Genomic DNA, 13,387 nt, shown 5'->3' with positions numbered 1-13,387 from the left:
TTGTATGGGGGAAACAACCAGATTGGGCTTCAGGGTTTTTCAGACCCAGGATAGCAGGATTAGTCTGTTCGCAGAGAAGCTGTTAACAACCGGTTGAGGTTCTTGGATTCTTTGGGTGGCCCATGTAGCGAATTGTGTTCACAATGAGGCAGTGGTTTCCGCCAGAGTGGAGCATCTTTTCTGCACTTTCCTTTTGTTTAATGTTTTATTCTGCTATTGTCCCATGTAATTTTATGTCTCTATGCATTTGTAAAACACTTTGAATTACCTTGTGTACGAATGGCGCTATACAAATACATTTGCCTTGCTTTGCTTTGCATCACCTACATCTGACAATAAACTGTAAAAGAAAAAAAAAAAACTGAAGCTCTAGGATCTTCTCCCACTGGTTAATGATTTGCCTTTTGCATCCCAATGCAATTCACAATAAAAAAATAAGTAAATTAACCAAAAGGAACACATTCATTTTTTTGATGCATGCATTATTTATTCACCTACATTTACAGCATACTTGGTCTTTATAAAATATATTTACAATCAGCCAAGAACATGAAGTCCAATATAACAAAAGAAAACAAGTGCTGGTAAAGTTTTCTGATATTAAAACAACAAAAAATAATCCTGGAATTCAGCCTGGCGTACTTCTTGCAAGTACACAAGCAAATTAAAACCTTGTCTGTACTGAAACTTTCCCAGTCCATGTGAATGATCCATTAGAGTCGCTGTGATTCTTCCATGTTTAGGAAACAGAGGACACTTCTGTCTTGCTGGTTGATACTGAGGTCTCATCCTCCACCATGCCACCCATTCCAACAGTGGTAAGCATGCAGTTACGGAACTGAAAAGGCAGGAAAGATTATGAGAGATTAACAAATTCAGAATCACAAATCCCATCTAGATAATACTTTAAACCACATGTAACCCACATGTATAAAACATAGATCAAAATAAATGTCCAGTGTTTGGTGAGATTGGACTGTTTTTCTTTTTTTGTCTTTTCTTTGACTATATGAATATGTGTGTGTGTGTGTGTGTGTGTGTGTGTTTGTGTGTATGTCTGTGGTAGGCTTTTGTTTGCTCATACTATTGTTTTATTGTTTATACTGTTTTTATATTATAGTTGTTTATACTCTAAAAGTATTTCTCTGTTGAAAAGCCTAGCTATGGACAGTAGTTGCAAAATAGCTGAATACTATGTACTCTTTGTACATAATAAGTGTATAACAAAACAAACGTTCTATATGTCCACAAGGTTTCATTACATTGTCCCAGACAAATAAAAAAATAAATTGGCTTTTTGATGCTACTTCTCATTCTACTGACAGCCTACTTTAAGGTTTATATTTGAGCCAAACTCAGTGATGTAGTTTAAGTCATGTGTTAGTCATGAGCTAAACAAAGAAAATAGATGATGTTCCCTCTCTAATTAAGTGTAATATGCACATTATGGTCACAAAATTTATCATTGAGCCTAACTCTAATTCTAAAATACTGAGAAATTTAGTTGAACTTCTCTTTTGAAATGGCAAAATCACACCTAATCACAGATTTTAGACCTAATCTTAGAAACATTTGCTAATCGGTTTAATTGTATCCAACAGGGCTAACACGATGGCCTTTGCCAACGTGTTTGATCTTGGGATTAGAGGTTGGTGATTTTGCTGAAAGAAAGCCAACCCCTTATTATGATGGGGCATCATTTAAGCAACCACAGGGATATGTATCCTTACATCTAAAATTCTGGACAGTGGATTGGCTTTGGACTATTTGAGACTGAAGTTTTAAGTTACAAACAGCCATGATCCATTTAAAAAGCACATCAAAACTCTGGTTTACCTTACATCTACTAGGCTTATTTACAAAGAAAAAAAAAGCTTGGTCCATTGTTAGAAAATTTTCAGATGATAAAAAATTCAAATCAAAGCTGAACATGACTTTTCTTCATCTCCTAGGTTGCAGTGAATGGCTGTATGTTGTCTAGCCATTAATAGATAAGATTTTCTGGTGAAGCATGTCACAGTGGACTTAACATGTTATACCTTACATAAGTAGCGCAAAGACCTACAAGGTGCTTGTGTCAGGTCTCTCATCTTGCTTCAATCTAGTATGGCATAGGATGGTAACTGATGTTACTTTACACTGTCAGTATGTTGTATCTTTTGTTTACCTATCCAAAGTTCCAGTAGACAACTGCCTGCTATTGCAGAGAATATACATAATATTAAATCGAGAGCACCTGTCAAAACCTAACAATAACATAAAGATTGGCGTCCCACAGGGTTCAATTTTAGGTCCAATTATTTTCACTGTTTATTAGGGCTGTCAAATTTAACGTGTTAATGCGGATAAACTATCATCATAGTTAATCTGTTTAAAAACGTTAATGCAATTAATCCATCTGCAGAGCAGAATGACTCTAAATGTCTTTGACAACACATTTGGGCAGTTTGTCCAAGTAGAGCTGGAGTCGCGCATGTGCAAATGGACAGTCGATCCAGTAGTAACAGGCAGCAGAACCAACCCATAAAGATGGAAGATGCTAAACAGCATGTTGGGCTTCTGGATGGAAATATGAGTACGAACAAACCCAAAACAGAACAGTTAACTGACATGAAGTATTATACACACTCTGCAGGATGAAGTTTTCTTTTCACCAAAGCACTTCCAGTTTAAAATACCACATTAACCTGAAGCATACGTTAGTCGGGGATTTTGTACTTTGGCTAATGCGTCGCCCAGCTTGCGACAAACACCTCAAGCACATATATATATTCCCTTCTTTCTTGAGTCTGTTTCCTCATGCAAAATAAAATACAATTGATATACATTAAAAATGAATGATATTTAATCATGATTAATCAAAATTAATCCACAGCACCCTGTCATTAATCTGATTAAAAATTTGAATCGTTTGACAGCACTATTATTTATATAACAAATATTGTTTCATTGATGTTCATACCTGTTTGTTCATCAGAATGTAGATAATCGGGTTGAACAGTGCGGAGCTCTTGGAGAAGAAGGCAGGAATGGCCATGGCTGTGGCTGAAAAAGCAGCTCCTTTGTTGAAGAAGATCCAGGCTGCAAAGCTAGCATATGGGGTCCAGGCAAGAAGGAAGCCCATCACCATCAAGATGCACATACGTGTCACTTCCTTCTCTGCTTTCTGGGTGGATGCTGAGTCCTGCTGCTGGGCTGCAGCCTGAAAATGAGGTTTTCATCAGTCACTACCAGAAAATTATATGGAAAACTACTACACACTGTGCTGCACTAACACTTTTTTTTTTTTTACAGATTAGTAAAGTAAATGTTTCTTACCGCCTTCACTGTGCACACCAAGTTTCCATAAGTAAAGAAAATGGTGAAGACAGGAACACAGAAGTGGCATGAGAACATGTACATGACAAAGGACTCATTGTTGACGCCTGGGGCCAGAGTGTAGTAGTCGGGTCCACATGAAACCTGAATACCCTCAGGAATGTATCTGCGAATTCAAGAAGTAAAATGAGTGTTTGGTGGACCTCATTATACACATATGAATATTCACATCCACTCTTCAAATATTTAGCATAATTGTCTTCAGATTAATGCACCAGAAAGAGAGACAGGTAAGGATTAGGAGAAATCATTCAAGAACTCAATTTACTCTCATGTGGACACCCTATGATCAGTTTAATACTCCACCAATGATAGACAACAAGTGAGAAAGTAAGTGGAGCTTACTAACACCCCATTGCACAACACTAGGCCACTCCTGCTCACTGATACCTTGCTTAGTCAGGGATTAATTTCTAATTTTAAATTAAAGATTATTGTAAACTAAATTAAATTAATAACTGTCTTTTTTGGGTACTTCATTCAAACCAAGAACATTACTCTGCCCTAGTCTTAACTTTCAGTCTTTGTCTACCAAATTGGGTGAATAGTCTTTGAGAAATTGGTTGGGCAAATTCTTTGAGTTCATTTTTTTTTTTTTTTTTTTTTTTAATCGTAAAGATTCTAAAAACTGAAATTTAGCCATCAAACTGTGTTCTGCACCTCTCCTAGTGGTAAAGAAAACGTGTGTCAAATTTGAAAAGAATCAAGTGAATAGTTTTTGAGAAATTGGTTGGACAAAACTCTGATGGATGGACAGAATTCCCGCACATAGGGTGGGCGGGGTTATAATTATTGCCACAGACACTTACTGAGCCTGATATTCAGCAGTTTTACATCAGTAGTGGGGGTATTTATATGTTTGTCCAATGTTCTGGCTGTAATACTGTTGCCTCTCGCATCCTGAGCAATGTCAACACTGAAACAAGAATATGATTCATTTATGATTGCACTTGAATGTGAAAAGATATTGAATTGTACATTATTTGATATTTGTAAAGCTATTTTGATAAAGCCCTCCTTGTAATAGTTACAGGTTGTCATGTACGGTTCTATCTGTTATTAGTCTTGTCAGTTGTTAAAATTCTGTATCATAATCAGCCCTGAGAAAACCCTATCAGCTGATCCTTTATCTATGTGTCCTTAATTACCTTGACCATCCAACAAGAGGTGGGACTGCACAGGACATAGCCATGATCCAGGTGAATGCACAACCTGCTCCAGCATGGGTGGCTGTAAATTTGAAACTACCCATGGGTTTGCAGACCACAATGTATCTCTCAATAGCAAGAACAACAAGTGACCACAGAGACACTTGCCCTGTAGAAAAACAGAGAGAACATCTTTTAGAAATACCAGGTTAAAGCAATTTCACAGAATTCCAAAAGAAATACATCAGATGAAAACATAAAAATCTTCTGAAGGCTTACCTCCAAGTGTAGCAAAGAATCCCTCAATGGCACAACCCATTGGACCCAAAGAAAAATAACCCATAATTGAAGTATAAAAGGTTACTGTGAACCCAAAGATCACCATGATCAGCCCAGCCACAGCCAGGTTGACCAGGATGAAGTTAAGAGGCTGTCGAAGCTTCTTGTTCTGGGCTGTGACCAACAATGTCAGAAAATTGATGGGGAATCCAGTGCAGATCAGGAAAAACATGTAAAGAGCCAGCATTTTGAAAAAAATTGGGTCTGCTAGATAATATTGCGGATATTCAAAAGGACTTCTCACAAGCCCGGTCCTGTTGTTCATTGGGATGTAAAAGTTCTTTCCCTCTGTGCCGTTCTCCATCTTTTCCAGTGGGTTGTTTCAGTTGGCAGAGTAGAATATTTTTGGAGCAGTGTCAAGACAGCCAGAGGTCCACACTTGTTTTATGTGATGATTCTGCTGTGGTTATATAGCCCCTTAACAAGCTGTCACTGGATAATTGAAGCAAAGAGGATCTGCACACAAATTCCGCCTAATCTGCCCAGTTTGCAATGGTAGTATGTCAACCTATATATTTTTAAAGGTTATTTAACAATGACAGACAAACATTCTTGCCTTTTTGTAGGTTTATACTGTGCGGTTCATTCAGTACTTCCCTTTTTTTTTTCTTTTTTTTTTTTTTGTCAGTGTTAAAAAATGGACCTCCTTTATCCATTATTTTTCTTATAAACATATAAAATATACATACAGAGACAGAGTTGCCGTCAAAACACAAGTAAACAAATTGACCTGAGGCACTTTTGAATGAAGAAAATGTGTTTAAAAGCTTAAACCCCATTAAAGGAACACTAAGCAAGTTTAGTAATTTGATTATCCATTTAGTTTACAGGGCAACCACATTTTACTAATGAGATTTCAGCGGGCAGCTTTGGCGTGTAGTGAAGCAGTGAGGAAGCCACAACAGCACTGTCACAGAAAACACAATGCTACTTCAGACTAATATTTATCAGTTTCACAGCATTTGATTAGCTTCTGAAATCAAACATCAGTTTTGGCTTTTATGCAGTGCAAAGTGGTCATAATTTTATGAATATATACATACATTTATGTACATGTATGTGTTACACATGTTAGTATACTATCAAGGGCAATACATATCTGATAAATGGTTTTCTTAAGGTTACACAGCTGTTTGTGTCCCTATCCCTTGAGTTCCCTTTGCCCCGTGCATGTGGAAATGTTCTTACTTGAACTATTAAACATTGCTGTGAATCCTACAGTGTTTTTTTTTTGTTTTGTTTTGGGTTTTTTTTTTTTTTTTACATTTTTGATTTCACCAAACATCTAAGTGATTGCTGATCACAACCATTCAAGATTATTTTCTGACCACATTTCTTCCTTGAGGATGAAGGTTCCCCACTATCCTTCTAGTTTTTAATAATGTGTTTTTCAGTTCTTAGCCCAATTTTAGCAGTTTCAGCAAACTCCATGAATGCTTTTTTTGCTTGATGTATACCAATAATTTGACACTCCCAAAAAAGATCAACATCTTTTCCACGACCATAGGATGTGTCTTCCAACATGGTTGTTTAAGAAATGGGAAACTCCTCACCTCATCAGTTAGGGTTACATAACTTTCTGCCCCCTAAACATTATCACTCCTGCAGTTATCATCCAATGAGAGGTGTTTACCTATGTGATTATTTAAATTCAAGTGGTGACTTTTTTTTTGGCCAGGCAGCGTACAATATATGATACAGACAATTTGTGGTCTAAGTTCAAGTCTTGGCATGATTTTAATAAATAGTGGCAGAGATTAATGAAACTTAACTATACCTTAATTTGAAAACACAGTGCTGTGCAGTGGTTAGCACCATCACCTCACAGTGCCAGTCAGCAGGAATCTTTCTTTGTGGAATTTTTATGTTCCCCCTGTGTCTGCGTTGGTTCTCTCCAATGACTCCAACTTCCTCCCACTGTCCAAAGATATGCACCTTAATGAAAGTGAGAATAAACTATTGCTTCTCTGTATATGTCAGCACTGCAATGAATGTGACACATCCAGCGTGTACCTCAACTTCACCCATTGGAGTCTGGGATAAACTCCACCATCCAATAAAGGGTGCTAAGGTGCCCCACCTCCTTCACATGAAGAAGATGACAGGAATCACCTAAAATAATTTTGCAAACACATCAATATTTAAATAAACATGCTATACATGATATGGTCTGTGGGTACTGTGTATAATCTGCATTCAAGTGTAGTTACCTCCGCCAAGGAGGTTATGTTTTTGCCGGCGTTGGTTTGTCTGTCTGTCTGTCTGTCTGTCTGTCTGTCTGTGTGCAAGATAACTCAAAAAGATATGGACAGATTTGGATGAAAATTTCAGGAAATGTCAAAACTGGCACAAGGAACAAATGATTAAATTTTGGTGGTGACTGGGGGGGGGCACTGATCTGCCTTGGTGGAGGTCTGCGCTCTCCTGGTGCTTTTCTAGTTTAAAAATATTTTTGGTCATTTAGGGAGCAGTCAAGTGATGTGTTTCCTGTTTGGGGCGCAAAATCTGCACCCAAGGCTCTCCATTTACCATAATAGACTTGAGTTATAAATGGTGCGTGCGCAGTACACCACCTCCAGTACAAGAGATAGGAGAGCCTCAGGACACAAAAAATTGAGCCCAAGCCCCACCCACAGGAGTAAACATCACATTCCAAAAAGAATCAACATCTTCCTCAGAAATGGAATCAGCAAATAGGTCCATAAGTAATGCTATTTTTTTTACTCAGCAGCTTGATAGCTCAGTGGTTAACACAACTGGATTTGATGTGGGAGGTGTGGGTTGGATTCCCAGCATGAGTGGTTTCATCCAGTTGTTTTAACCCTTACACTGATTTTCTATTCTTTAATACCATGCGATCTACCTGCACTACCTTCACCCCTGATCTAAATGCATTGTCCATAATATCAGTGGAAAAGACAATGTCAGGGACATGCCTGACTTTAACAATATGAGTCATAGAAAAATGTGCATGTTTGAAGAATAGTCGGTTGAAATTTGCTTATAAAAAATACATGACCGAAAACACATTCTGTGTTTTTTTTAATTTATACTAATATTTTAAAATAGTGGTGCATGTACAGCTGCATGTACAGCTGAAAACAGACTTGGATACTCTGCCCCACCAAAAAATTATTTCACCAGTCGCCACTTTGTATTAATGAATGAATGAATGATATTTTTGGACTTTACATACAGAGGCATGTTGTGAAAGCATACGCTGTACATGTATGGGTGGTGAAGTATTTCCACATTTCATTAATTTTGAAACGGATGTCCTTGCCTCTTGCACGAAAGGTAAAAGTGAAATATAATATGAAGAGAGGCAATGAGATACTTGGGAGTAAACATAAACATCAACCTTTAGATTTTTGTGGGAAATGCAACCTACAATCTTAAAGTAACCTGTAATTACAAATGTAAGCAAATGAGAATACTGGGGTATGCTTATGGTGTAAGGTATGTTACCACATAATCGTGGATTTATTTGATTTTTTTAATTGATACATGTATATGTCTGCATGTATGGCTACATTTAATATTTTACCTTAATGTATATTTTTGCGCAGTTTCAACATTCATCTGCATCATTTTGCCCAATTTAGATCATCATGTCCACTTTTGCACCTGTCTAGTATTTTTTACATAACCATCATATTTATATACACTGCTACCCATAATGTTGGAACAAAATATTTGTACTTTTTCTCATGAAACGATTGTGACCATATGATTTATTTTTGATAGATAAAGTGTAACTGGGATTCAGTATGTAATCATTACACCTTGACAAAGGTGATTACTGATCTGTATAAATAGGAATAAAAAGAGGAATGTGTTTGAAAACATAAAGTGTATATTTCTTACCTGGTGTTTGTATTTGATGTCCTCACTTGTACCTGTATATATATTTTTATTATGTCTTATTGTGTTCATAGTTCTATGTATATTGCATTTATAGGTTTTTTTGTAATTTAATTTCTTTCCCTTTGTTGGGTTTTAACCTCTGTATTACTCAGATGCTATGACAAACCAAATTTCCCTGACAAGGGCTCAAAAAGGTTTATTTTATCTTTTGTTATCTGAATAATTTTTAAGATCTAATCAGCTGGAGGTGATTTGTCACACACCATAGCACCACTGAAATATGTATTTTGTGAGTATGAAAAGACCATGTTTTGTTACAGGCCTGTGGATCTGATGAAGCTTGGCCGCTCCACAGGCTCCTCCACGTTATCCACTAGAACAGGACCCGATAATCTACTCATTTAAAGTAACATTTTGACACCTTAACACCATCTTAGATAATCACATTTTTGGATGAGTTTCATCCATTTGTCAATTACCCGTAAAAGTGTTTGCAACTAATCCTTTTACATGGTGATCCTGAGGATTATGTGTAAAAAAAAATGATATACAGAATGAAAACACTGGTTTACAAAGTGTCTCATCATGTGGACATATGATTGGTTGTTTAAGAAAGACTTAAACTTGATATAGTCTTTATAACTTTCAATTCTTAAACACTGCATCTATGAAAACTCTTCAGAATGGTGGCGTGTTCACACATTCAATCTCATTAGTTTAACTGATTATCCGGATGCACACCAGTGGATGTGTGGCAGCTACATGATTAGCTCATTAAGCTTGAATGCTTAACGAGGTCACTTCAGTGGTTTACTGAATTAAAAAGAGATGTTGTCCGCCCTACAGACACATTAATCCTAATTTAAATAATTGGTAAATTAGAAGATTGGAGAATTGGTAAAGTCGTAAAGTGGTTAATTGGTAAATTGGTGAAGTGGTCTTGGGACTAATGTGTCATGCAGTAAACGTGTGGAGGATGACCGTAAACTGCTGCTCAGTTCTGCAAACTGACTTAAGAACTGAAGCCCGATTAACTCCTTAATATTCTTTTAATTTAGAGTACAGTTGAGAAACAAGCAAATTAGACATACTTAAAGGTTATGTATAAATGTGTTGAGGTATATTTAAACAACAGACTTTAATGTACGTATGTCATTTCTCTCACTGGTAAAATATTTGAAGAGGAAATACTTAACAATAAAAGAAAATACAAACCAATATTGATCACTTTGACATAGATTTATTTTATATTTGTTGTCTAGTTAAAAGTCATTCCATAAAAAATACAACTGTAAATGATGCATTTTTAATTGTTATAGTTTTATCATTAAATATTTGCAGTCATCCCACCACTGTTTCTTCCCTCAACCCCCTGCTCAGAGTATTTTGCTGCTGAATAGAAAGTGAGTTGGCTCTATGTTTCTGTAACATTTGCCCTGTTCTGTCCATCTTCACCACCACCTGTTCACTTGACCTCTCCCCACATTCCACATCCCTCCTATTTGTGTCCTCCAAGCCATTGGCATTCACTGCCCACCTTTTCATCCATTCTCATATCCCAGTCACTTTCTATCTCATATCACTCTCCTGTTTAAAAATAATAATAATCAACACTTACACACTTGTGCAACATGAAAAATGTAATTGTCTTTCAGGTGCCTAGTCCAACTCAACTCAAACAGGCCCCTCATCTAAGTTTACTGCTGCGGATGAGGGGCCTGCTACAGAATTTATGGAAACTGGTGCACATAAATGAATAGCAATATACTGTTTGTTAGATGTGATTTAGTGTATACATAACTCATAACATATGTTACAATTTAAACAAATAATACATAATATTTAAATACACTACAATATTATGCACATATATTACTATAGTGACCTATAGCACCATATTAAGAACATAGTGGTGTAGCTTTCAAAGCATCTTTTTTTATAATTTGATCTTTTTTATTTTTTTAGAAAGATGGAAGTGACTGCTCATTCAACAGCACATGCCACATTCTTGCAATGTTTATTTTGTTATTTGTTGATTTACCTGTTGATTTGCTAATGATTTACATTACCGTGTACATAGTGTCTAAGTTGTGTGTCCATGTGTTTTGTTGTGTTTTGCTTTATAATTATACATGCAAACTGCTGACACAGTTGGAGAAAGTGTGAAATTCCTGTTCTAACACATTCTCACACATGTTATTTAGTTCAGGACCCACAAACAGGAAACCATCTGGCACAGGGCTTTCATAAGTATACCAATTCCCCCAAGTGGGATTTCCTGACTAAGAAGCTTTTGTTTATCTGCTCAGTGTCCCAAAATTGTCACCAGCAGGCTGTTAAACCGGAGGGGTTTGGCCTCTTCTAAGCTTCATCTCCCACAAATTGGATTCCTACCTTGTACGTAAGTCAGAGGTGTTGGGTAGGTGGCCTGGGTGTCAGGATGCATGTTAGAGGTGACACCTGTCTTCTTCAATTTACATAGTCCCCAACAGTGATTACAGAACTCACATACTTCTACTGCAGGTCAAAGACCTCGAATTTTCTCTGAGCATATTGTATTTTTTCTATTGCATGAAAAAGCACAATACTGCTAGATTTAAGATACTTATTTTTAGTGTGTGTGTATTAGGTATTAGTGCACTTTTGTTAAACCCATGCATGAAATACTATCATGACAAATAACATGAAAATAGACTGTTTCCCATAAAGTTATAATAAATACTTTTATTTCTTCTCATTAAATGATTGTGACAATGTGATTTATTCTTCATTGATAATGTGTAACTGGGACTCAGTATGTAATCATTACACTTGGTCAAAGGTGATTACTGATGTGTATAAACAGGAATAAAAAGAGGAATGTGTCTGAAAACAAAATTATTCCAACTTTATGGCCAACAGTGTAAATTATCACATGAAGTGGACTGACCTGACTTTTGTGGCTTTGTCTCACACATTTTAATAAAGGTATGTTGCACATCAATTCAAAATACTTCATGAGTGAGAGATACACATACATGAACATACTGCAGCACTGTATCACTGGCACTTTTCTATTTATTTATACATGAAATTATTTCATGAAGCTGAGCTTTATGCAATAAGTAGATATTCAAGCAGCAGATAGATAGATAGATAGATAGATAGATAGATAGATAGATAGATAGATAGATAGATAGATAGATAGATAGATAGATAGATAGATAGATAGATAGATAGATAGATAGATAGATAGATAGATAGATAGATAGATAGATAGATAGATAGATAGATAGATAGATAGATAGATAGATAGATAGATAGATAGATAGATAGATAGATAGATAGACAAACAAACAGGCAGACATATGTAGGTCATTAGGGACAAGTGGATGTGAAATCTAAATGGGCTTGGCACTACTCCTAAGCCTAGGGCAGGTGAGAAGTCAAGTAAAGCTTAGATCAGAAGGGTGCTCGCCTCGTGCCTGTCACACGTAAATAAGTGCTAATCTGGATCCTGGTTTACAGCTATGCCGGTACTTACCTTTCTCCTGTGCAGGATAAGAGCACTGAAACAGGACGTACGTAGTACGTATTCCAAACAGGATCTGGAGCTAATCTTTTAGTGGGTCAGGAAGAATCATCACATAATATATTAAAGTAACTGTATGTGTTTTAAGGACACATTAAAAAAAAAAATCAACCATTAAACACTGACAATCTATTTAATGACATTTAATATAATTCAACAGTATGTGCGTAAGAGGATGTTGCATATACCACTTTTCTGAGTTTTACTCTTACTTTCTTAATCAAGGTCAGAGAAAAGATGAAATATCTAATCTGAAATTATGCAAAACAGGTCAAACTATGAAAAAAAATATAAGAATAAAAGAAGAGTCAACACTAGAAAACACAACACTACAGAAGAAAAACTAACTGATAAAATGGATGTTGTATTACAGAGTATAAATACCATTAATTACCACTGAATTTTTAAAATGTTTCTAATTTTATGAATGTTGGTATTTTACATCTTACCCAGGGACAACAGTTGAAAAATCGCTTTTTTGCTAATACTGGCACAGTTACAGAAATGTTCATTAATGTGTACTGTCCCTGCTAAATAAACAAACAAAACAAATGATTAAATAAATGATGCCAAACTATGAAATGTGGTTAAAAGCAGAGGACATGATCCAGGACATAATGTGTAGTGTCCTAGTCCTGTAGAGAACAAGAGATGTTACAGAAAGTACGACACCTGGGACAAACAGGAACTGTAGCTAATCTGTTTGTAGGTCATGAAGGAATATATCACATAACACATCACAGTGACGGCATGGTTTAATAGGACATACACCAAATAATAACAATCAAATATCAGTACTCTCTTTTCTCACTCTATCAGTGCTGTTTTCTTTTTACTTTTGAACGTGCATTTGTTATGTTGATATAAAAAATGAAGCATAATGTACCCATCAGGGGATCTCAAATCTGTACCATGATAAAGCTTCACAATAAAAATATCTGAAACAAATATCTGTAATCTGTACATAATATGAGTTATTCTGTAAAATTTATGAAATAGTTTATGAGTCAAAGGCTTCATTTTTTCTAATTTTACTGTTTTGTTTTTTTTTTTAATGAAGACCTATCAAAAGCTGAAAAAAATT

The 13,387-nt window shown here is 36.0% G+C and overlaps 1 protein-coding gene across 1 annotated transcript; it reads right to left on the bottom strand.

Moving 5' to 3' along the window:
• Positions 1 to 470: 470 nt before the first annotated feature.
• On the bottom strand, positions 471 to 5,259 carry LOC115419199 (green-sensitive opsin). Its single transcript, XM_030133850.1, has 5 exons — positions 4,806 to 5,259; positions 4,527 to 4,695; positions 3,319 to 3,484; positions 2,963 to 3,202; positions 471 to 838 (listed from the first exon to the last, which is right to left on the bottom strand). Exons 1-5 carry the CDS (start codon positions 5,167 to 5,169, stop codon positions 740 to 742), a joined length of 1,038 nt encoding a protein of 345 aa, XP_029989710.1. The 5' UTR covers positions 5,170 to 5,259; the 3' UTR covers positions 471 to 739.
• Between the last annotated feature and the right edge of the window lie 8,128 nt (positions 5,260 to 13,387).

The sequence above is a fragment of the Sphaeramia orbicularis genome, chromosome 5, assembly GCF_902148855.1.
Source record: "Sphaeramia orbicularis chromosome 5, fSphaOr1.1, whole genome shotgun sequence".
Classification (NCBI taxonomy): Eukaryota; Metazoa; Chordata; class Actinopteri; order Kurtiformes; family Apogonidae; genus Sphaeramia; species Sphaeramia orbicularis.
The sequence above is the reverse complement of the archived record's forward strand: the minus strand, read 5'-3'. Positions and strand labels throughout refer to the sequence as shown.

What these genes read in the sequence shown, in the direction of transcription:
- LOC115419199 (XM_030133850.1), bottom strand. Translation starts at nt 5,169, where the DNA reads ATGGAGAACGGCACAGAGGGAAAGAACTTTTACATCCCAATGAACAAC. An exon ending in CCTCTTGTTGGATGGTCAAG is followed by an intron (nt 3,485 to 4,526) that starts GTAATTAAGGAC and finishes TTGAATTCGCAG; the next exon opens with ATACATTCCTGAGGGTATTC. An exon ending in ACATTCTGATGAACAAACAG is followed by an intron (nt 839 to 2,962) that starts GTATGAACATCA and finishes CTGCCTTTTCAG; the next exon opens with TTCCGTAACTGCATGCTTAC.